Source organism: Pseudophryne corroboree, chromosome 6 (genome assembly GCF_028390025.1).
Source record: "Pseudophryne corroboree isolate aPseCor3 chromosome 6, aPseCor3.hap2, whole genome shotgun sequence".
Classification (NCBI taxonomy): Eukaryota; Metazoa; Chordata; class Amphibia; order Anura; family Myobatrachidae; genus Pseudophryne; species Pseudophryne corroboree.
Window position 1 is genome coordinate 86,920,318 of NC_086449.1, and position 21,983 is coordinate 86,942,300.

The window sequence follows — 21,983 nt, forward strand, 5'->3', positions numbered from 1 at the left end:
GGAGGAAAAGGAAAAGATGAGAGCAATCTTTTAGGTATTTGAAATTTTTTATCAAGATTAACGCATGTTTCTTCAAACAGGGTGTTCAATTCATTTGACACAGGAAAAGTGACTGAGGATTTCTTCTTTACATTAAAATAAGATTCCTCACACTCCTCTGACACTTTATCAGGAATTTGCTGAACATCTCTGATACTGTAGCTTCTATAAGAGCTTCAATTCCCTGTGACAGAGCAGCGTCCCCCCCTTCTGAATCCACCTCCCCCTCCTCCATGTCTGATCCGTCAGAGTCAGACTGCAGGATATGTGCCAGAGTTAGTTTCTGTGGACAAATGGCAGGGGACTATTCATAATCTCGTCCACAGACTGTCTTAAGTATTGCGTCTCTTTCTCATGGCGGGACAATTTATTTGATATATTGGAAATCATTCCTTTGATGGAATCCAGCTATGCTAGTTCAACCCCGCTAGTCTGAGAAGGTGCAATACACTGAGTACATAGAAGTGAGCTCTCTGGGAAATAGGAACACTCCACCGTACATGAAACACACTCTTTGCCTGACATAATGTTTATACAACTTAATACAGAATACAGGTTGAACACGATGGGCATTTTGCCTCTATTCAACCTCAATTACTATGTTACTATCCGTACGCAATGGAGGAAAGGGTTCTTCACTGTTAGGGCAATAAGGATTTGGAATTCCCTCCCAGGGAAGGTGGTAATGGCGAACTCTGAAAATGCATTTAAAAAAGGATTGGATAAATTTCTGATTGAAAATTATATCCAAGGTTATAACATTTAAAATATTGACGTTGATAATCCGGGTGTAACATGATTTATAGTTAACTAGTCATAAAACATTACTTCAGCAGATACATTATAATCAACTCAACGTAATACAGAATACAGGTTGAACACGATGGCCATTTTGCCTCTATTCAACCTCAATTACTGTTATTATGTTACTAATGTAAATGTGACAGCACACACACACACACACACACACACGAAAGGTTAAAAGCACAATTAACCCACAAAGAGCCCTTCCAGGGAGACACACAGTATTTTGGAGCCAGCCCACAGCACTCTTACCGCTAATGTCAAGCTTAGCCGGGTCGTAGACTAAGTGCCCAGATTGGGAACTTAGTACACTACTATCACTCCCCCCCCCCCCCCCCTCTCCCCCTGCTATGACCTGATGGTACCGCTGAGGTAATCTGGAGTCACACCGGAGGAGCTGCGCATCCCTGTCAGTCAGCGTCTGTGTCCACTGCAAAGGGAAAATGGCGCTGGTGAGCTGCTGGACCCTCTCATAGTGAAGCCCCGCCCCTTCAATGGCGCGCGGTCTTCCCGCTTTTTTTATACTGGCTGAGGTAATTTTTGTGCTTAAAATGGATCAAATCCGTTTTAAGGCTTTGTTTGCCAGTGTGGGTACTGTGTACAGTGTACTGAGACGCAGTTGCGTACCGAGTCTGGAGACGCAATCCACCCTGGTTAGAAGCCGTGCGTCTCCATACCCTCCTGCCGCCATAATGGCCGGCGACCCGCTAGCTGGGATGCCGGCTTAGTACTCACCACTCTTCTTTCTTCTGGCTCTGTTAGGGTTGGCGGCGTGCTGCGGGAATGTAAGCTCGCCGTGGTGGGGCTTGCGAATAGTTCCCTCAGGAGCTAATGTCCTGTCAGCGGGGAACGGGACCATTAACCATTTGGGGGCTTGGGTCGTTTCCCCCCCCCCCCCCCTAAGTCCCACGAAGCAGGCAGGCTGGTGCCAACCAGTCCTGTCTGAAAATAACAAACAGAAAAATAAATGCAGAAAACTCTTCAGGGGCTTCCACAAGCGTGACCGGCTCTTCCGGGCACATTTTCTAAACCGAGTCTGGTAGGGGGGGCATAGAGGGAGGACCCAGCCCACACTTTCTAATTCTTAAAAGTGCCCATGGCGGCTAGGGGACCCGTCTAATACCCCATGGTACTAAATGGAACCCCAGTATCCTCTAGCACGTAAGAGAAAAATTAATTCTGGTTTAAGGTTTTATGGTTTATTAATTCAACGTTCCGTCTCTGATTGAAGTTAGACTGAGAGAAATGCTTGGTTTACACTTTTCGAATTGGGGAATCCCATCACAAAAGAGACACCTTATCCCTTTATTATATGTTATTTTGACGTTTGGGGAAAAAACTGAGTCTCACTAATTGGATTATGAAATCCCCTCCTAAGCTTGATACTTTACGTTCTCGCCTTATTCACACTCTTTGTTTAGATGGGTGGTCTTCAGGTTGCCGAATGTCGGGATCCCGGCGCACAGTATACCGGCGCCGGAATCCCGACACCCGGCATACTGACAGATATTCTCCCTCGTGGGGGTCCACGCCCCCCCTGGAGGGAGAATAAATAGCGTGGCGCGCATAGCGCGCCACCGTGTCCGCAGCGTGGCGAGCGCAGCGAGCCCGCAAGGTGCTTATTTGCGCTCGCCACGCTGACGGTATGCCGGCGGTCGGGCTCCCGGCGCCGGTATGCTGGTCGCCAGGAGCCCGGCCGCCGGCATACCATACTACACCCATTTAGATCACCAGTCCACCCTGCCAAATGTTGAATGTAATGTTATACGATTTTATAGAAAATGGGGCCCCTTCATAGAGTCTTTAGACTCCTCCCACTAACAACATATATTGTCTCTCTTTGACTCAACTAAATGGTTTATGTTTCGTCGAATTGCCGGTGAGCCCTGACGGAGGTCGACTGTTTGATCAACATTTGCCCCTGTCCGTGTTTCATTGGTCATATCACACTCTGGGGGAGATTTATTAAGCCTGGTGAAGTGATAACGTGCAATCAGCTCCTAACTTCCATGTTACAGGCTGGGTTTGAAAAAAGACAGGATCTGATTGGCTGGTGCGTTATCACCTTCCACTTTATCACTTCACCAGGCTTAATAAATCTGCCTCTCTTTGTCTTATGTTTTCCGCCTGTTCCAATTGTTTTATGTGTATTTTCTGACTCAGACTTCATGCCCTATGTCCCTCCTTCCCTTCCCTCTCTAGTTCTATCTCTCTATTTGGTTTCCTTTTCTCTTTCTATCTTTATTGCTATTTGTTTCTGTAATATTTGTGCATGTCCGATTCTCATTGTGGATTTTCTGATTCTCATCCGTACACTATTTATCAGAGACCACTGCATTACTCCAGGGGATCCGGGGGACGGTGCGCCGCCATGTGATGCGACCTGGTCAGGTAATGGACACCTGGCTCTGGGCCGCATCACATGCGACAATGCCAGGCAAGTAGTTAATGAGCTGTCACAGGGGTCCATGAGAAGATGTGATCACAAAAAGATGAATAAAAAAAATAAATTAATAAAAAAAATGAATATAAAAAAAAAAAAGGCATTAATCCACTGCACTCACCACTCATATATCTGGGGTGCAGTATGGTACGTGACCACATTGTTTAAATAAAAATACACTATACATAGAACAGTTCTGGTCCAGGTGCAAACCAAAATAATATCATAGATAGTCCAAAATAGCGGCACTCGAAGACTACTCACAGGGCACTCAATGGACACTCACTGAAGAGCCAAAGTTTTAGATAAAAATTTCTATGAATTAATATCATTTGCGAGAAGCGGTGATATTGGAAAGCAATTTCACCTAATACCTGTAAATAGAGCCCAAAATCTAGAACATTATCTCCTATACTCCAGCTCCCCCCATACAGCTTTCCCAGAATCCCCCACACACTGACCCATGCTGGCTATGATGCTGTGGACTGGGAGTCTCGTCAAGCCATGGTAAGCAGATTTTGGGTCTCCCAATCTCTGCATGTTCTCGCTCTCTTTAAAACTGAAGGCAGAGTTTTCCTCCTTCGATATGTTGATGTAGAAGCAAGTGTCGCTTGAAGACATTATATGGGAGGGGCCGGGATTCAGCAGGATGTTGGCTTTATCTTCCCGACAAACTCCAATTAAACAAACTCCATACCTAGAAATGACATGGGGATCACACAAGAATAATAAAGTTAGAAATGATACCTTAGAACATAACAGAATCTTTAAACCATCCTAATGGGCAAAGTGGAGCTTAAGAATGACCACTATTTACTAGCCTTAGCTGTACTACATGGATTGGGAATGCAGTGGGGGGAGGGGGGGGGAGCGCAACAAGACATAAAAGACCAACTGTACAGACATAAAAATCCCAAATACTCAAGGCAACGCCCCAATAAATTGCACACAAATCACACTGGTGACTGATACTGTGGGGTGAGGTGACACAAAATGTGGTCACTAAAAGAAAAAACCTGCAATTGTCTGCATATGCAAAGCTGGGAGGCTATTGGCAGGACAGCAGAAGTAGCATGTGCTCCAGGTTCACAGCAGGCAAACGTTATTTTTTAAAGATTGTTCTGTATAGCAAAATATAAATATATGCTTTTAGGTTTCAATTAAATTATTATACCTTTTGAATACAGTAGGCCTCAATTTTCCTCATGTATAAAAAAAAAAATAGGATTTTAATACCTACCGGTAAATCCTTTTCTCCTAGTCCGTAGAGGATGCTGGGGACTCCAAAAGGACCATGGGGTATAGACGGGATCCGCAGGAGACATGGGCACACTATAAGACTTTGAATGGGTGTGAACTGGCTCCTCCCTCTATGCCCCTCCTCCAGACCTCAGTTATAGGAACTGTGCCCAGGGAGACGGACATTTCGGGGAAAAGGATTTTTGTTAAACTAAAGGTGAGATACACACCAGCTCACACCACAACACACCGTACAACTGGATTACCAGGAATACCAGATAACAGTATGGACGAAAGACAGCAACAAGCTGAACATAACCGATACACAACCTTCGTGTAACCGAAAACAACAACTAACAATACAACTGCAAGTAACAGTCCGCACTGGGATGGGCGCCCAGCATCCTCTACGGACTAGGAGAAAAGGATTTACCGGTAGGTATTAAAATCCTATTTTCTCTTACGTCCTAGAGGATGCTGGGGACTCCCAAAGGACCATGGGGTCTATACCAAAGCTCCAGACCGGGCGGGAGAGTGCGGACGACTCTGCAGCACCGATTGAGCAAACATGAGGCTCCTCGGGCAGCCGCCCAATATGAGTCCACCTTCCTGGTAGAATGGGCCTTCACTGACTTCGACAACGGCAATCCAGCCGTAGAATGAGCGTGCTGAATCGTATTACAAATCCAGCGTGCAATAGTCTGCTTGGAAGCAGGATTTCCAATCTTGTTGGAAGCATACAGGACAAACAGAGCCTCCGGTTTCCTAACAAGAGCCGTTCTGGCGACATAAATTTTCAAAGCTCTTACGACATCGAGAGATTTTGGCACCGTCACGGCATCCGTAGCCACAGGCACCACAATAGGTTGATTTATGTGAAACGAAGAAACCACCTTCGGCAGAAATTGTTGACGAGTCCTCAATTCCGCTCTATACACATGGAAAATCAAATATGGGCTCTTGTGAGACAAAGCCACCAATTCCGACACCCGTCTGGCGGACGCCAAGGCCAAAAGCATGACCACTTTCCAAGTGAGAAATTTCAACTCAACCTTTCGCAAAGGTTCAAACCAGGGAGACATAAGAAAGTGTAACACCACGTCAAGATCCCACGGTGCCACGGGTGGCACAAACGGAGGATGGATATGCAGCACTCCCTTCACGAAAGTCTGAACTTCAGGAAGGGCGGCCAATTCTTTTTGAAAGAAAATAGATCAAGCCGAAATCTGCACTTTGATGGAACCCAATTTTAGGCCTGCATCCACACCTGCCTGCAAAAAATGGAGGAAACGACCCAGCTGAAACTCCTCCGTAGGAGCTTTCTTGGCTTCACACCACAACACATATTTTCTCCAAATACGGTGATAATGCTTCACTGTGACCTCCTTTCTAGCTTTAAGGAGAGTGGGGATGACTTCCCCGGGAATACCCTTTCGAGCTAGGATTTGGCGTTCAACCTCCACGCCGTCAAACGCAGCCGCGGTAAGTCTTGAAATACGCATGGCCCCTGCAGTAACAGGTCGTCGCTGAGAGGAAGCGGCCAAGGATCTTCTATGAGCAATTCCTGAAGATCCGGATACCAGGCCAATCTGGAACGACGAGTACTGCTGGAACCCTTGTTCGTCTTATGATCCTCAACACTTTTGGAATGAGAGGAAGTGGAGGGAACACATATACCGACTGAAACACCCACGGAGTTACCAGGGCGTCCACTGCACTGGCCTGGGGGTCCCTTGACCTGAAACAATACCTCGGAAGTTTCTTGTTGAGGCGAGACGCCATCATGTCTATGTGAGGAATTCCCCAACGCCTTGTCACTTCTGCAAATACCTCTTGATAAAGAGCCCACTCTCCTGGATGGAGATCGTGTCTGCTGAGGAAGTCTGCTTCCCAGTTGTCCGCGCCCGGAAGGAAGACTGCTGACAGAGCGCTCACGTGCTTTTCCGCCCAGCGGAGAACTCTTGTGGCCTCCGCCATCGCCGCTCTGCTCTTTGTTCCGCCCTGGCGGTTTACGTACGCCACCGCTGTTACGTTGTCCGACTGAATCAGGACAGGTAGACCTCGAAGAAGGTGTTCCGCTTGCAGAAGGCCGTTGTAAATGGCTCTTAACTCCAGAACGTTTATGTGGAGACAAGTTTCCTGGCTTGACCATTTTCCCTGGAAACTTCTTCCTTGTGTGACTGCTCCCCAGCCTCGGAGACTTGCATCCGTGGTCAGCAGGACCCAATCCTGGATCCCGAACCTGCGTCCCTCTAGAAGGTGAGAACTTTGCAGCCACCACAGGAGAGATATTCGATTCCTGGTAGATAGACTTATTTTCCGGTGCATGTGCAGGTGAGACCCGAACCATTTGTCCAGCAGGTCCCACTGAAACACCCGGGCATGAAACCTGCCAAACGGAATGGCTTCGTAAGCCGCAACCATCTTCCCTAGCACTCGAGTGCATTGATGAATCGACACTCTTGCCAGTTTCAGAATATCCTTGAGCATGCATTGGATTCCAGAGCTTTTTCCGCTGGAAGAAACACTCTGCAGTTCCGTGTCCAGGATCAAGCCCAAGAAAGGCAGCCGAGTTGTCGGAATCAACTGAGACTTTGGCAAATTTAGAATCCAACCATGATGTTGTAGAACCGTCAGGGAGAGTTCCACATTTCTTAGCAAATGGTCATTTGATCTCGCCTTTATCAGGAGATCGTCCAAGTACGGGATAATTGTGACACCCTGCTTGCGTAGGAGTACCATCATTTCCGCCATCACTTTGGTGAAGACCCTCGGGGCCGTGGAAAGCCCAAACGGCAACGTCTGAAATTGGTAATGATAATCCTGCACCGCAAATCTCAGGAAAGCTTGATGTGGAGGATATATCGGGACGTGTAAGTAGGCATCTTTTATGTCGACTGACGCCATAAAATCCCCCCCTTCTAGACTGGAGATCACTGCTCGAAGAGATTCCATCTTGAACTTGAAAGTTTTTAAATACAGATTGAGGGATTTTAGATTCTGACCGAGCCGTCCGGCTTTGGCACGACAAAGAGGCTCGAATAAAACCCTTCTCCCTGTTGGGACGGGGGTACCGGGACAATGACACTCTGTTGACACAGCTTTTGTATCGCAGCACTCACTACTTCCCTTTCTGGGATAGAAACTGGCAAGGCTGATTTGAAAAATCGGTGGGGGGGCACCTCCTGAAACTCCAGTTTGTACCCTTGGGACCCTATGTCTAACACCCAAGGATCTAGGCCCGAGTGAAACCAGACCTGACTGAAGAGTCGGAGACGGGCCCCACCGGCACGGACTCCCGTAAGGGAGCCCCAGCGTCATGCGGTGGACTTGGCAGAGGCCGGGGAGGACTTTTGGTCCTGGTAGCCTGACACAGCAGGCGACCTTTTTCCCCTTCCTCTACGTTTTGAAGCAAGGAAGGACAAGCCTCTTTCTTTTTTGTATTTATTAGGCCGAAAGGACTGCATCTGATAATGGGGTGCCTTTTTCTGTTGTGCTGGAACATAAGGAAGAAAAGATGACTTACCCGCTGTAGCGGTAGACACTAGCTCAGCGAGGTCGTCACCAAACAAGACACTACCTTTATATAGGAGGGCTTCCATAGCTTTTTTGGAGTCGGCATCCGCATTCCATTGATGAATCCACAGCGCTCTCCTGGCCGAGACTGCCATGGCATTGGCCCTTGATCCCAAGAGGCCAATATCCCTCGCCGCATCCTTTAGGTAAGCTGCAGTGTCCCTGATATAACCGAGAGTCAAAAGAATGTTATCCCTATCCAGGGTATCCATGTCAGATGCCAAATTATCAGCCCACTTAGCAATAGCACTACTCACCCATGCCGACGCCACGGCAGGTCTGAGGAGTGCACCTGTAGTGACATAAATGGCCTTTAATGTCGTTTCCTGCTTACGATCCACAGGGTCCTTGAGGGCAGCACTGTCGGGAGACGGAAGCGCCACCTTCTTGGACAGCCGTGACAGAGCTTTTTCCACATTGGGAGATGACTCCCACTTTCCCCTGTCGTCAGAGGGTAAAGGATATGCCATAAAAATTCTCTTGGGAATCTGCCACCGTTTATCAGGTGATTCCCAAGCCTTTTCATAAAGAGAGTTCAATTCATGAGAGGGGGGAAACGTCAACTCAGGCTTCTTTCCCTTATACAAACAAACCCTTGTATCAGGAACAGCAGGTACTTCAGAAATATGTAAAACATCTTTAATAGCCACAATCATGTACTGAATACTCTTAACCACTTTTGGATGTAAACTGGCCTCACTATAGTCGACACTGGAGTCAGAGTTCGTGTCGGTATCCATATCAGCTATCTGGGTAAATGAACGCTTTGGTGACCCTGAGGGGACCTGTACCTGGGACAAGGCGTCCTCCATGGATTTTCTCCACGTTTGTGTCTGAGAATCAGATTTATCCAGCCTTTAAGACAATAACGTCACATATTTGCATTCAATGTACTCAACATATTCACCCAATCAGCAGTCGGCGGTGCCGACAGAGTCACTCCCAAATCCTTCTCTGCGCCCCCAGTAACTTCCTCCGGGGAGCAGCACTCAGACATGTCGACACACCGTACCGACATGCACACACTCACACTGGCTATAGGGGACAGACCCACAGGGAAGCCTGTTAAGAGAAACACAGAGGGAGTTTACCAGCTCACACCCCAGCGCCCATATAATACTGAGAAAGAATATATGATGTCTCCGCTGTTATAGTAGCACCAATAACTGTGCGCCCCCCGTTTTGCTCCCTGTACTTGATCAGGAGAGTGGAGGTCCGGGCCAGCATCTCTGCAGTCTGTGAAGAGAAAAAATGGCGCTTGCAAGCTGTGAGGGCTAAGCCACGTCCCCTCCTGGCGCGCTGTAGTCCCACTCAATTTTGAATATTTATACTGCGGGGGCATATATTTAGTGCCTAGGCACTTATAATATAACTTTTTTAGCCAGTCTAACCTTCAGTAACATGCTGGCCAGGGCGCCCCCCTGCGCCCTGCACCCTGTAGGTGCCGTTGGAAGAATGTGTGGGAGCATGGCGCGCAGCGCGACCGCCGCGCTGTACCTCGTTACTGAATTCTTCTGCCATCACTGAAGTCTTCTGTTCTTCTATATACTCACCCGGCTTCTTTCTTCTGGCTGCTGTGAGGGGGTTGACGGCGCGGCACCGGGAACAAGCAGCTAGGCGCACCAAGTGATCGAACCCTCTGGAGCTAATGGTGTCCAGTAGCCTAAGAAGCAGAGCCTTTAACTCAGAAGAAGTAGGTCTGACTTCTCTCCCCTCACTCCCACGTAGCAGGGAGCCTGTAGCCAGCAGCTCTCACTGAAAATAAAAAACCTAACAAAGTCTTTTCAGAGAAACTCAGGAGAGCTCCCCTAGTGTGTGTCCAGTCTCTCTGGGCACAGAATCTAACTGAGGTCTGGAGGAGGGGCATAGAGGGAGGAGCCAGTTCATACCCATTCAAAGTCTTATAGTGTGCCCATGTCTCCTGCGGATCCCGTTTATACCCCATGGTCCTTTTGGAGTCCCCAGCATCCTCTAGGACGTAAGAGAAATAAAAAAATGCTCAAATACAGTCACACAACCATGTGTGCAAAAGCACCTATCAACTACAGCGGGGAATCAACAATCAGCCAATCAGAAGCTACTAATGCTAGAAACCATAATTATTACGTATCTGTACCAGCCCACAGGCATCCGTAAAGACCAGGTTGCTGGTCTGCATCTGTTCGCAATTATGCCAACAAGTCCTTACTGTACTTGGCCTATTTTAAACGATCCCTACCTACCCCCATCCAGTCTCTCCAGCCGCAATTGGGCATACTGTGTCAGATTTGTGCAAATCTGCTAATGCGGACGGCCTGTTTTCTGGGTATGTAGAGAACAAATTTGTGTGTTTTACATTACGTAGGCAGGTGTACATCCAACTCAGCCTCAGGCCATGCATGCCTAAGCACAGGTGGTGATGGCTTGGATAGAATCCCAGTATAAAGCATTCATAGGTTGCATATCTTTATTATTATTTTACTTATATAGCGCCAGCATTTTCTGTTGCACTTCAGAACTAGAGAAAAAAACTGTAATAAACAAAAACTGGAAAATAACAGACATACATAAAGGTAGGAAGGCCCTGCTTGCAAGTTTACAATCTCCAGGGAAATAAGTGTTGATACATAAGCATAGGGGCTACATGTTGCAGATTGGTCCAGACAGATTGCAGAGGCTCTAGGATCCAGCCACACAGCAATGCTGGCCAAGGGTCAGAGCAATATGTGAGTGAAGAAAGATAAAATATAGAAAGTTATGTGCAGGGCCATTTATAGGGGTGGGCAAGCTGTATAATCTCATGGGGCACCTGCCAGTCCCTGACCCCAGCTGGCTACAATGCTGTCAGCCCACCAGTGTACGCTTACGTCACGCCTCCCGCCGCCACTGAAGACCTGTTGACCCACCCACCTACATATCGCACTGGGAGCAATATTGTCAGGAAACAGCCCTGGTTATGTGTACTATTGTATAATATATGTGGGGATATAATTGGATAGGACAGCTTAAGGAGGTTATGTTAGCATACCTCCCAACTTCTTGCTGGTATCACATGTGCTGATGGTTCCTGACCAAAATTAGAGGGCAGGGCCTCGTGATCAGGGGGCATGGCCTCATAAGAATGCAATGTCCGTGAGACACACCCCAATTTTTTGTCACTATGGATGGATGCATGTTTCCTCTCTCTCCTGTGAATAGATGCAGTGTGCATGGTCTGCTAAGCAGCAAGTGAGAGGAGAATCTCCCAATTCCCCCCACCATGGGACACTGCGGCCTGCAGGTGGCACGGCGGGACAGAGTCCAAAAACAAGGGACTGTCAGTTTGGAGGTATGTACAGGGTCGGACTGGCCCACAGGGATACAGGGGAAACTGCCTGGGGGCCCTCCTCCTCCTCTAGTGATCAGGTTCCAGGCGGTGCACATGAATAATACATTATACATAAGTTACCTTATACTGTACAGGACTATAATGTATTCTCTACAGTACATTGCCAATTTCTCTGATGTCCTAAGTGGATGCTGGGACTCCGTAAGGACCATGGGGAATAGCGGCTCCGCAGGAGACTGGGCACAACTAAAAGAAAGCTTTAGACTACTGGTGTGCACTGGCTCCTCCCACTATGACCCTCCTCCAGACCCCAGTTAGAATCTTGTGCCCGGCTGAGCTGGATGCACACTAGGGGCTCTCCTGAGCTCCTAGAAAGAAAGTATATTTTAGGTTTTTTATTTTACAGTGAGAAATGCTGGCAACAGACTCACTGCAGCGAGGGACAAAGGGGAGAAGAAGCGAACCTACCTAACAGGTGGTAGTTTGGGCTTCTTAGGCTACTGGACACCATTAGCTCCAGAGGGATCGACCGCAGGACCCGACCTTGGTGTTCGTTCCCGAAGCCGCGCCGCCGGCCCCCTTACAGAGCCAGAAGCAAAAAGTGTTCCGGAAAATCGGCGGCAGAAGACTTCTGTCTTCAACAAGGTAGCGCACAGCACTGCAGCTGTGCGCCATTGCTCCTCATGCACACCTCACACTCCGGTCACTGATGGGTGCAGGGTGCTGGGGGGGGGGGGGGGGGGGGGGGGCGCCCTGAGGGCAATATAAGACACCTTGGCTGGCAAATCTACACCCTATATAGTCAGGAAGGCTATATAGGTGTAAAAATACCCCTGCCAGAATTCCAGAAAAAGCGGGAGAAGTCCGCCGGAAAAGGGGCGGGGCTATCTCCCTCAGCACACTGGCGCCATTTTTCCCTCACAGCTCCGCTGGAAGGACGCTCCCTGGCTCTCCCCTGCATTGTGACAAGCTACATAAGGGTAAAAAAGAGAGGGGGGGCACTAAATTTAGGTGCAGTATATATATATATATATATATATATATATATATATAATATAAGCAGCTATAAGGGAAAAAACACTCATTTATAGTGGGATCCCTGTGTTATATAGCGCTCTGGTGTGTGCTGGCATACTCTCTCTCTGTCTCCCCAAAGGGCTTTGTGGGGTCCTGTCCTCTGTCAGAGCATTCCCTGTGTGTTTGCGGTGTGTCGGTACGGCTGTGTCGACATGTTTGATGAGGAGGCTTATGTGGAGGCGGAGCAAATGCCGATAAATGTCATGTCACCCCCTGCGGGGTCGACACCTGAGTGGATGGTTCTGTGGAAGGAATTACGCGACAGTGTCGACTCCTTGCATAAAAGGTTTGACGACATACCAAATATGGGACAGCCGGCTTCTCAGCCTGTGCCTGCCCAGGCGTCTCAAAAGCCATCAGGGGCTCTAAAACGCTCGCTACCTCAAATGGCAGACACAGATGTCGACACGGATACTGACTCCAGTGTCGACGACGATGAGACAAATGTATCTTTCAATAGGGCCACACGGTATATGATTGAGGCAATGAAAAATGTGTTGCATATTTCTGATGTTACCCCGAGTACCACAAAAAAGGGTATTATGTTTGGAGAGAAAAAACTATCAGTTGTTTTTCCTCCATCTGAGGAATTAAATGAAGTGTGTGAAGAAGCGTGGGCTTCCCCCGATAAGAAAATGGTAATTTCTAAGAGGTTACTAATGGCGTACCTTTTCCCGCCAGAGGATAGGTCACGTTGGGAAACATCTCCTAGGGTGGATAAAGTGCTCACACGCTTGTCAAAGAAGGTGGCACTACCGTCTCCGGATACGGCCGCCCTGAAGGAATCTGCTGATAGAAAGCAGGAGGCTATCCTGAAGTCTATATATACACACACAGGTGTTATACTGAGACCAGCTATTGCGTCAGCATGGATGTGCAGTGCTGCAGCTGCGTGGTCAGATTCCCTGTCTGAAAATATTGATACCCTAGACAGGGACACTATATTGCTAACCGTAGAGCATATTAAAGACACACTCTTATACATGAGGGATGCACAGAGGGATATTTGCCGGCTGGCATCCAAAATAAGTGCAATGTCCATTTCTGCCAGGAGAGGGTTATGGACTCGGCAGTGGACTGGAGATGCAGATTCTAAAAGGCACATGGAAGTTTTGCCTTATAAGGGTAAGGAGTTGTTCGGGGATGGTCTCTCAGACCTCGTTTCCACAGCAACAGCTGGGAAGTCTGCATTTTTACCCCATGTTCCCTCACAGCCAAAGAAAGCACTGTATTATCAGGTACAGTCCTTTCGGCCCAATAAGGGCAAGCGGGTTAAAGGTGCGTCCTTTCTGCCCAGAGGCAGAGGTAGAGGGAAAAAGCTGCAGCATACAGCCAGTTCCCAGGAGCAAAAGTCCTCCCCCGCTTCCTCTAAGTCCACAGCATGACGCTGGGGCTCCACAGGCGGAGCCAGGTATGGTGGGGGCCCGTCTCAAAAATTTCAGCGATCAGTGGGCTCGCTCACGGGTGGATCCCTGGATCTTTCAAGTAGTATCTCAGGGGTACAAGCTGGAATTCGAGACGTCTCCCCCCCGCCGTTTCCTCAAATCTGCCTTGCCAACAACTCTCTCAGGCAGGGAGGCAGTGTTAGAGGCAATTCACAAGCTGTATTCCCAGAAGGTGATAGTAAAGGTGCCCCTACTTCAACAAGGACGGGGTTACTATTCAACAATGTTTGTGGTGCCGAAACCGGACGGTTCGGTGAGACCCATGTTAAATTTGAAATCCTTGAACACATATATAAAAAAATTCAAGTTCAAGATGGAATCGCTCAGGGCGGTTATTGCAAGCCTGGACGAGGGGGATTACATGGTATCACTGGACATCAAGGATGCTTACCTGCATGTCCCCATTTACCATCCTCACCAGGAGTACCTCAGATTTGTGGTACAGGATTGTCATTACCAATTCCAGACATTGCCGTTCGGTCTATCCACGGCTCCGAGGGTCTTTACCAAGGTAATGGCCGAAATGATGATACTCCTTCGAAAGAAGGGAGTTTTAATTATCCCGTACTTGGACGATCTCCTGATAAAGGCGAGGTCCAGGGAGCAGTTGTTGGTCGGGGTAGCACTATCTCGGGAGGTGCTACAACAGCACGGCTGGATTCTAAATATTCCAAAGTCACAGCTGGTCCCTACGACACGGTCTACTGTTCCTGGGGATGGTTCTGGACACAGAACAGAAAAAAGTGTTTCTCCCGGAGGAGAAGACCAAGGAGCTGTCATCTCTAGTCAGAGGCCTCCTAAAACCAAAACAGGTGTCGGTGCATCACTGCACGCGGATCCTGGGAAAGATGGTAGCTTCCTACGAAGCAATTCCATTCGGCAGGTTCCATGCGAGAACTTTTCAGTGGGACCTGTTGGACAAGTGGTCCGGATCGCATCTTCAGATGCATCGGCTGATAACCCTGTCTCCAAGGACCAGGGTGTCTCTGCTGTGGTGGCTGCAGAGTGCTCATCTTCAAGAGGGCCGCAGATTCGGCATACAGGACTGGGTCCTGGTGACCACGGATGCCAGCCTTCGAGGCTGGGGGGCAGTCACACAGGGAAGAAACTTCCAAGGACTATGGTCGAGTCAGGAGACTTCCCTACACATAAATATTCTGGAACTAAGGGCCATTTACAATGCCCTAAGTCAGGCAAAACCCCTGCTTCAAAACCAGCCGGTACTGATCCAGTCAGACAACATCACGGCAGTCGCCCATGTAAACCGACAGGGCGGCACGAGAAGCAGGACGGCGATGGCAGAAGCCACAAGGATTCTCCGTTGGGCGGAAAATCACGTGTTAGCACTGTCAGCAGTGTTCATTCCGAGAGTGGACAACTGGGAAGCAGACTTCCTCAGCAGGCACGACCTCCACCCGGGAGAGTGGGGACTTCATCCAGAAGTCTTCCAACTGATTGTAAACCGTTGGGAAAGGCCACAGGTGGACATGATGGCGTCCCGCCTAAACAAAAAGCTAGAAAGATATTGCGCCAGGTCGAGAGACCCGCAGGCGATAGCTGTGGACGCTCTAGTGACACCGTGGGTGTACTGGTCGGTTTATGTGTTCCCTCCTCTTCCTCTCATACCAAAGGTACTGAGGATAATAAGGAGAAGAGGAGTAAGAACTATACTCATTGTTCCGGATTGGCCAAGAAGAGCTTGGTACCCGGAACTTCAAGAAATGATGTCAGAGGACCCATGGCCTCTGCCGCTCAGACAGGACCTGCTGCAGCAGGGGCCCTGTCTGTTCCAAGACTTACCGCGGCTGCGTTTGACGGCATGGCGGTTGAACACCGGATCCTGAAGGAAAAGGGCATTCCGGAGGAAGTCATTCCTACGCTGATTAAAGCTAGGAAAGAAGTAACCGCAAACCATTACCACCGCATATGGCGAAAATATGTTGCGTGGTGTGAGGCCAGGAAGGCCCCAATGGAGGAATTTCAGCTGGGCCATTTCCTGCACTTCCTACAGTCAGGGGTGACTATGGGCCTAAAATTGGGTTCCATTAAGGTCCAGATTTCGGCTCTATCGATTTTCTTCCAGAAAGAACTGGCTTCACTACCTGAAGTTCAAACTTTTGTTAAGGGAGTGCTGCATATTCAGCCCCCTTTTGTGCCTCCTGTGGCACCTTGGGATCTCAACGTGGTGTTGGATTTCCTAACGTCACATTGGGTTGAGCCACTTAAAACCGTGGAATTGAAGTATCTCACGTGGATAGTGGTCATGTTGTTGGCCTTGGCTTCGGCCAGGCGTGTATCAGAATTGGCGGCTTTGTCATGTAAAAGCCCTTATCTGATTTTCCATATGGATAGGGCAGAATTGAGGACTCGTCCCCAATTTCTCCCTAAGGTGGTATCAGCCTTTCATCTGAACCAACCTATCGTGGTGCCTGCGGCTACTAAAGACTTGGAGGCTTCCAAGTTGTTAAACGTAGTCAGGGCCCTGAAAATTTATGTTTCCAGGACTGCGGGAGTCAGAAAGACTGACTCGCTATTTATCCTGTATGCGCCCAACAAGTTGGGTGCACCTGCTTCAAAGCAGACTATTGCTCGCTGGATCTGTAGTACGATTCAGCTTGCACATTCTGCGGCTGGACTGCCGCATCCTAAATCAGTGAAAGCCCATTCCACGAGGAAAGTGGGCTCTTCTTGGGCGGCTGCCCGAGGGGTCTCGGCTCTACAACTTTGCCGAGCAGCTACTTGGTCGGGGTCAAACACATTTGCTAAATTCTACAAGTTTGACACCCTGGCTGAGGAGGACCTAGAGTTTGCCCATTCGGTGCTGCAGAGTCATCCGCACTCTCCCACCCGTTTGGGAGCTTTGGTATAATCCCCATGGTCCTTACGGAGTCCCAGCATCCACTTAGGACGTCAGAGAAAATAAGAATTTACTCACCGGTAATTCTATTTCTCGTAGTCCGTAGTGGATGCTGGGCGCCCATCCCAAGTGCGGATTGTCTGCAATACTTGTATATAGTTATTGCCTAACTAAAGGGTTATTGTTGAGCCATCTGTTGAGAGGCTCAGTTGTTATCATACTGTTAACTGGGTATTGTATCACGAGTTATACGGTGTGATTGGTGTGGCTGGTATGAGTCTTACCCGGGATTCAAAATCCTTCCTTATTGTGTCAGCTCTTCCGGGCACAGTATCCTAACTGAAGTCTGGAGGAGGGTCATAGTGGGAGGAGCCAGTGCACACCAGTAGTGTAAAGCTTTCTTTTAGTTGTGCCCAGTCTCCTGCGGAGCCGCTATTCCCCATGGTCCTTACGGAGTCCCAGCATCCACTACCGACTACGAGAAATAGAATTACCGGTGAGTAAATTCTTATTATTTATCTGGTACATTACCATGCACGCACTAGCAGTATTTATATATTTGTCAAGGGGCCCAGCCCATGCACTCACTAATGGTTAGGCAATCCAATGTAACAGCTGGCCACACCCTCTCTGGAGACTGACCACACCCCTAAACATGGGCCCCCACCATTGCATTCCCCGGTGGGCTCTTCATGCCCAAGTCCGACACTGGGTATGTATATGGGTGGTTCTGGAAAAAGGGATAAATGCGGTTGTAAGGTACCTGCAATACACACTTCAGGAACGTTGGTGCCGGCCACATACCTGGTACGGACTTAAGACATGTCCCAGGTATTGTAACTAGTCAGCCTCAGCAATTTGCCAGTAAGCTAATAAAGGGGTTTCAGAATTGTCTATAGTGTCTTACTTGACCACACTTACTAGAGGAGCCCACTCTATCCACATAAGCTGTGATGTTACCAACCCGTAGTCTACCCTGTGTACCATACAATGATGGCCAGAGTACCAGAAATGCATGTAGTAAAATACTGGCTGCCTGGTCTGATGTGTCACTGGTCTCTGTCCGCTCTCCCATACCATGCTAGCCATAAATAGGACATTACTTCTACGACACGTAGGCCATACTACACATACAGTACTGTAAGCACAATGCCATAACATAACAGTAAGCACTCATAACAAAAACAAAGCAATTAGAGATGTAGAATAAAAAAAAATGGTATAAACTTGCAGGTAATTTATGCATTTTATGTCAATGTAAAACAGCAGAAGAAAAGTAATTTCCTATGAGTGGGTGGGCCCACTCTTACACTCCTTTATGGTACCTGGCGGGGTGTCCACCCTCATCTGGCTTTTGTGTTTATGAATTGAACAGTCGTTCTTTTATTAAGAACAAAGACTCAAGTCACCGTTTTAAATATAGATTCACAGCACACACAAAAATATTAAAACATTTTTAAAAACTTTCTGATGTTTATTTTCCCCTGATTATTAATGTAATATTTAATCCTATTGCAGCTAGAGCAAACCACTGGTTAACTCAGACACTAAAATATGATTACTGGTTTATTGAAATACCAGAGTAAAAAGAGATTTATGATGATTAGTAACAGATAATACATTTATTATTACAGATGATAATAATAATAATAATAATAATACAGGTTGAGTATCCCTTATCCAAATGACAAAAGCCCAAATTTTTGGGTCCCCTACTAAGATAATTACATATATATTATATATTATGTGAATATATAGATATATTATATAGATATATAATATAATTTACATATATATGTGTAATTATCTCAGTAGGGAAACCAAAAATTAATGATTTTGCATTTTGGATAAAGGATACTCAATCTGTAATAATAATAATAATAATAATGATAATAATGGTGACGGTATCCTGCACAGAACAGGGGGAAAAAATAGAAAAATTGTCCATTGCTATTCACAGAACAAATCTGTGTCATGTCCAAGAACAAGACAAATAAAAGTTTCCCTGATGAAGTAATGTTGCGACTGAAAAGCACAGACATAAACCAGAAGGTGGTATATTTATCATAACACGTATGAAGGAAAATAGACGCCCATAAATGAAGGTTATGTGAAAAACCAGAAGTGTTTTATATGCTAAGGACACAGCATCTACTCGACAGACATCTCCAGAATCTCCTGCGATGCTAAATACAAGTGGTTGGACTTACTTTTTGTGAGCATGGAAGGAGGAATATGTGAAGCTCTTCCCCTCGTATTCTCCAAAGAATTTACTCTCACTTAGCCGTATATGGTAGATTTCATTAGCAGAGCAGCGGCTGTAGTTTTTCTGCCACTGGTCAGGTGAAGTGGGATTATCTCTGAGCATGATAAAGTGAAAAAATAGTCCATTACTTTGCTGATGGTACAGAGATGTGTTTTTAGGGTAGCAGTTGATTTACCGACGGACACAATACCGACGGTCACAATCCCAACAGTCAAAATACAGACTCGGTCAAAATACTGACATTTTGTGCCGACATGTTCAAAATGCCGACATAGTCTGAATACTTGCATTTGAAATGCCGACATGTTGAAATGCCGACATGCGTTTTTAAGGAATTTTTGCACCAAAACAGACTTGTAAATACTTTATCATCCCAGTGGACTGGAGGGGGAATATGCCGAGCGCAGCGAGGCACCGTGCCCAAAGCATGGCTCGCGTGGTACACTTAGACGGTGTTCATGTCTAGACACAAAAGAAAACAGAAAAACTCATGTCAGTATTTTGACATGTCGGCATTTCAAATGTCAGTAATCTGACTAGGTCGGCATTTTTAACATGTCGGCATAATGAATGTCTGTATTTTGACCGTATCGGTATTTTGACTGTAGGTCAATGGCAGACAGGATTATGACTGTCGGTATTGTGTCAGTCGGTAAATCATACTGAACCCGTGTTTTTAGACACTTCGCCTCAGTACGCCACATGGCACAAGATGTTCAGCAGCTGGGAGAGGGCCAGCGTACAGTCTTTTTCTTGTCTAAATCTTGCATCTTATTCACATTGCAGACACAGAAAAATACCACTCACAGAGTACTACAGATGCTGGGTTGCTGCACTAAACTCATAGGAATAGATTATAAACACATGTAAAGTCGCAGATAAAGCATAACGTAGCGTGGCGTAAGAAAAACCAGCTTCCCTGCCTCGTAGTACTTCGTCTACAGATCAGACACACGCAGATATACACGTCGCACATCAAATTGATCAGAGCAGTCCAGCAAAGTAGTTGTCTCTTCCAGATGTTTTATTTTTGGGAATAAGAGGCTTGGTGTGACCGAGTCACCCGGGACTAGGTGCGCCAAGATGGTCTGTCTGCCACAGAATATAAGGACACTTCGTAGGTTTGCCTCTCTAAGGTTAAGGCATAAGAACTGGCATTCTATAATAGCAGTCGCAGACTAGACCTGCAGAACTAATCAGGGTTGTGCCACAGATACTGCCTGGACCTAGCCAACCAGTGGGGAAACTGATAAGAAGTGGAGACACATAAGATTGTAAATTGTGGGCACAAGGAGAACAGGAAACGGGTTTGCGTCAGACAAGAGGGAGGCGTGGTCACTTTACAGGGACAGGTAGAAGAAGATAGCACTGGGCCTTTTTCTGAGTAAGGACATTTATCAAGGCATGGGAAGGTCAGATGTGGATAGCAAGGCCTCAATAACATCAAGTCGGTCCACTATAAAATGTGATTTATGCATGTTCCGGAGCACAGCCTATGTAAAAGATGATATACAGATCATACAAACCACAGAACTTGCTCCCACCAGTGGCTAGGTAAGAATGGTAAGGTGGTGGAGAAGAGTAATTATAAGCAGAGGAAGTCATTGTACCTGGAGAGGGCTTGCCAGGGGCTGGGGCGCTGACGGAAAGGGTCCATTGCTGCCACCCTGTAGAAAAGGAGAGCATATATTTTGGGTGGCCGTGGTTACAGGACTGTGGCGTGGGGTGGATGCTAGAAAACTGTGCCAGGACAGAGACTAGTGTTACTGTATATCCAGGTGTACAGCAGGGATGTGCACAGGGTGCTGTGTGGGGTGTAGTATGGTATGCCGGCGGCCGGCCTCCCGGCGACCAGCATACCGGCGCCGGGAGGCCGACCGCCGGCATACCGACAGCGTGGCGAGCGCAAATGAGCCCCTTGCGGGCTCGCTGCGGTTGCCACGCTGCGGGCACGGTGGCGCGCGTTCTCCCTCCAGGGGGGTCGTGGACACCCACGAGGGAGAAAAAGTGTCGATATGTCGGCTGTCGGGATTCCGGCGCCGGTATACTGTGCGCTGGGATCCCGACAGTCAGCATACTGAAGACCACCTGCTGGGTGTGCACAGGCAGAGGTAGGATTAGAACAGAATGCTTTGTGTACAGAGAAGATCTATCATAAGGATACTACACATTTTTTGAAAATCTGCTGTCTGGCTGCATGTGCCACCAGTTTATCAATTACATATACTGTATTAGTAAACGACAACATGGAGGTTTGTGTCACTGCGAGGGACAAAGAGAAGGTGACATTGGCTGAACTACAATCTCTTAGACATATATATATATATATATATATATATATACACTAAAGTGCAGGTTTTCAAATGTGGTGCTGTCACCCACAGCAACCAATCATACTTTATTTATCATTTATCTAGCACACAGGTTCTCAAACGCGGTCCTCAAGGCACCCCAACAGTCCAGGTTTTAGGTATATCCATGGATCAGCACAGATGGTTAAATCAAATTGACTGAGGTGCTAATTAAGTCACCTGTGGCCAAGCATAGATAATGTAAAGCCTGGACTGTTGAGGTGCCTTGAGGACCACGTTTGAGAACCTCTGATCTAGCACCTTCTAGAAGATAATAGCCAGAATATGGAACCTCCACTTGTGTAAATCCACACTTTAGTACACTCCTTCATTTATTATTTATTACCAGTTATTTATATAGCGCACACATATTCCGCAGCGCTTTTCAGAGAATATTTGCCCATTCACATCAGTACCTGCCCCAGTGGAGCTTACAATCTACATTCCCTACCATATGTGTACACACACACACACACACACACACACACACACACACACACACACACATTCACTCTAGGGTTAATTTTGTTGGAAGCCAATTAACCTACCAGTATATTTTTGGATTGTGGGAGGAAACCG

At 47.4% G+C, this 21,983-nt stretch overlaps 1 protein-coding gene across 4 annotated transcripts in view; it reads right to left on the reverse strand.

The window, feature by feature from the left end:
- Positions 1-21,983, reverse strand: part of LOC134936382 (potassium channel subfamily T member 2-like) — a 245,676-nt gene that overhangs the window by 59,454 nt on the left and 164,239 nt on the right. For all 4 annotated transcript variants that reach the window (XM_063931414.1, XM_063931413.1, XM_063931411.1 and 1 more), the window contains exons 16-17: positions 18,998-19,147; positions 3,748-3,983 (exon numbers count right to left, since the gene is read on the reverse strand). In XM_063931414.1, the coding sequence (XP_063787484.1) occupies positions 3,748-3,983; positions 18,998-19,147 (386 nt within the window). The remainder of the gene's footprint in view (positions 1-3,747; positions 3,984-18,997; positions 19,148-21,983) is intronic.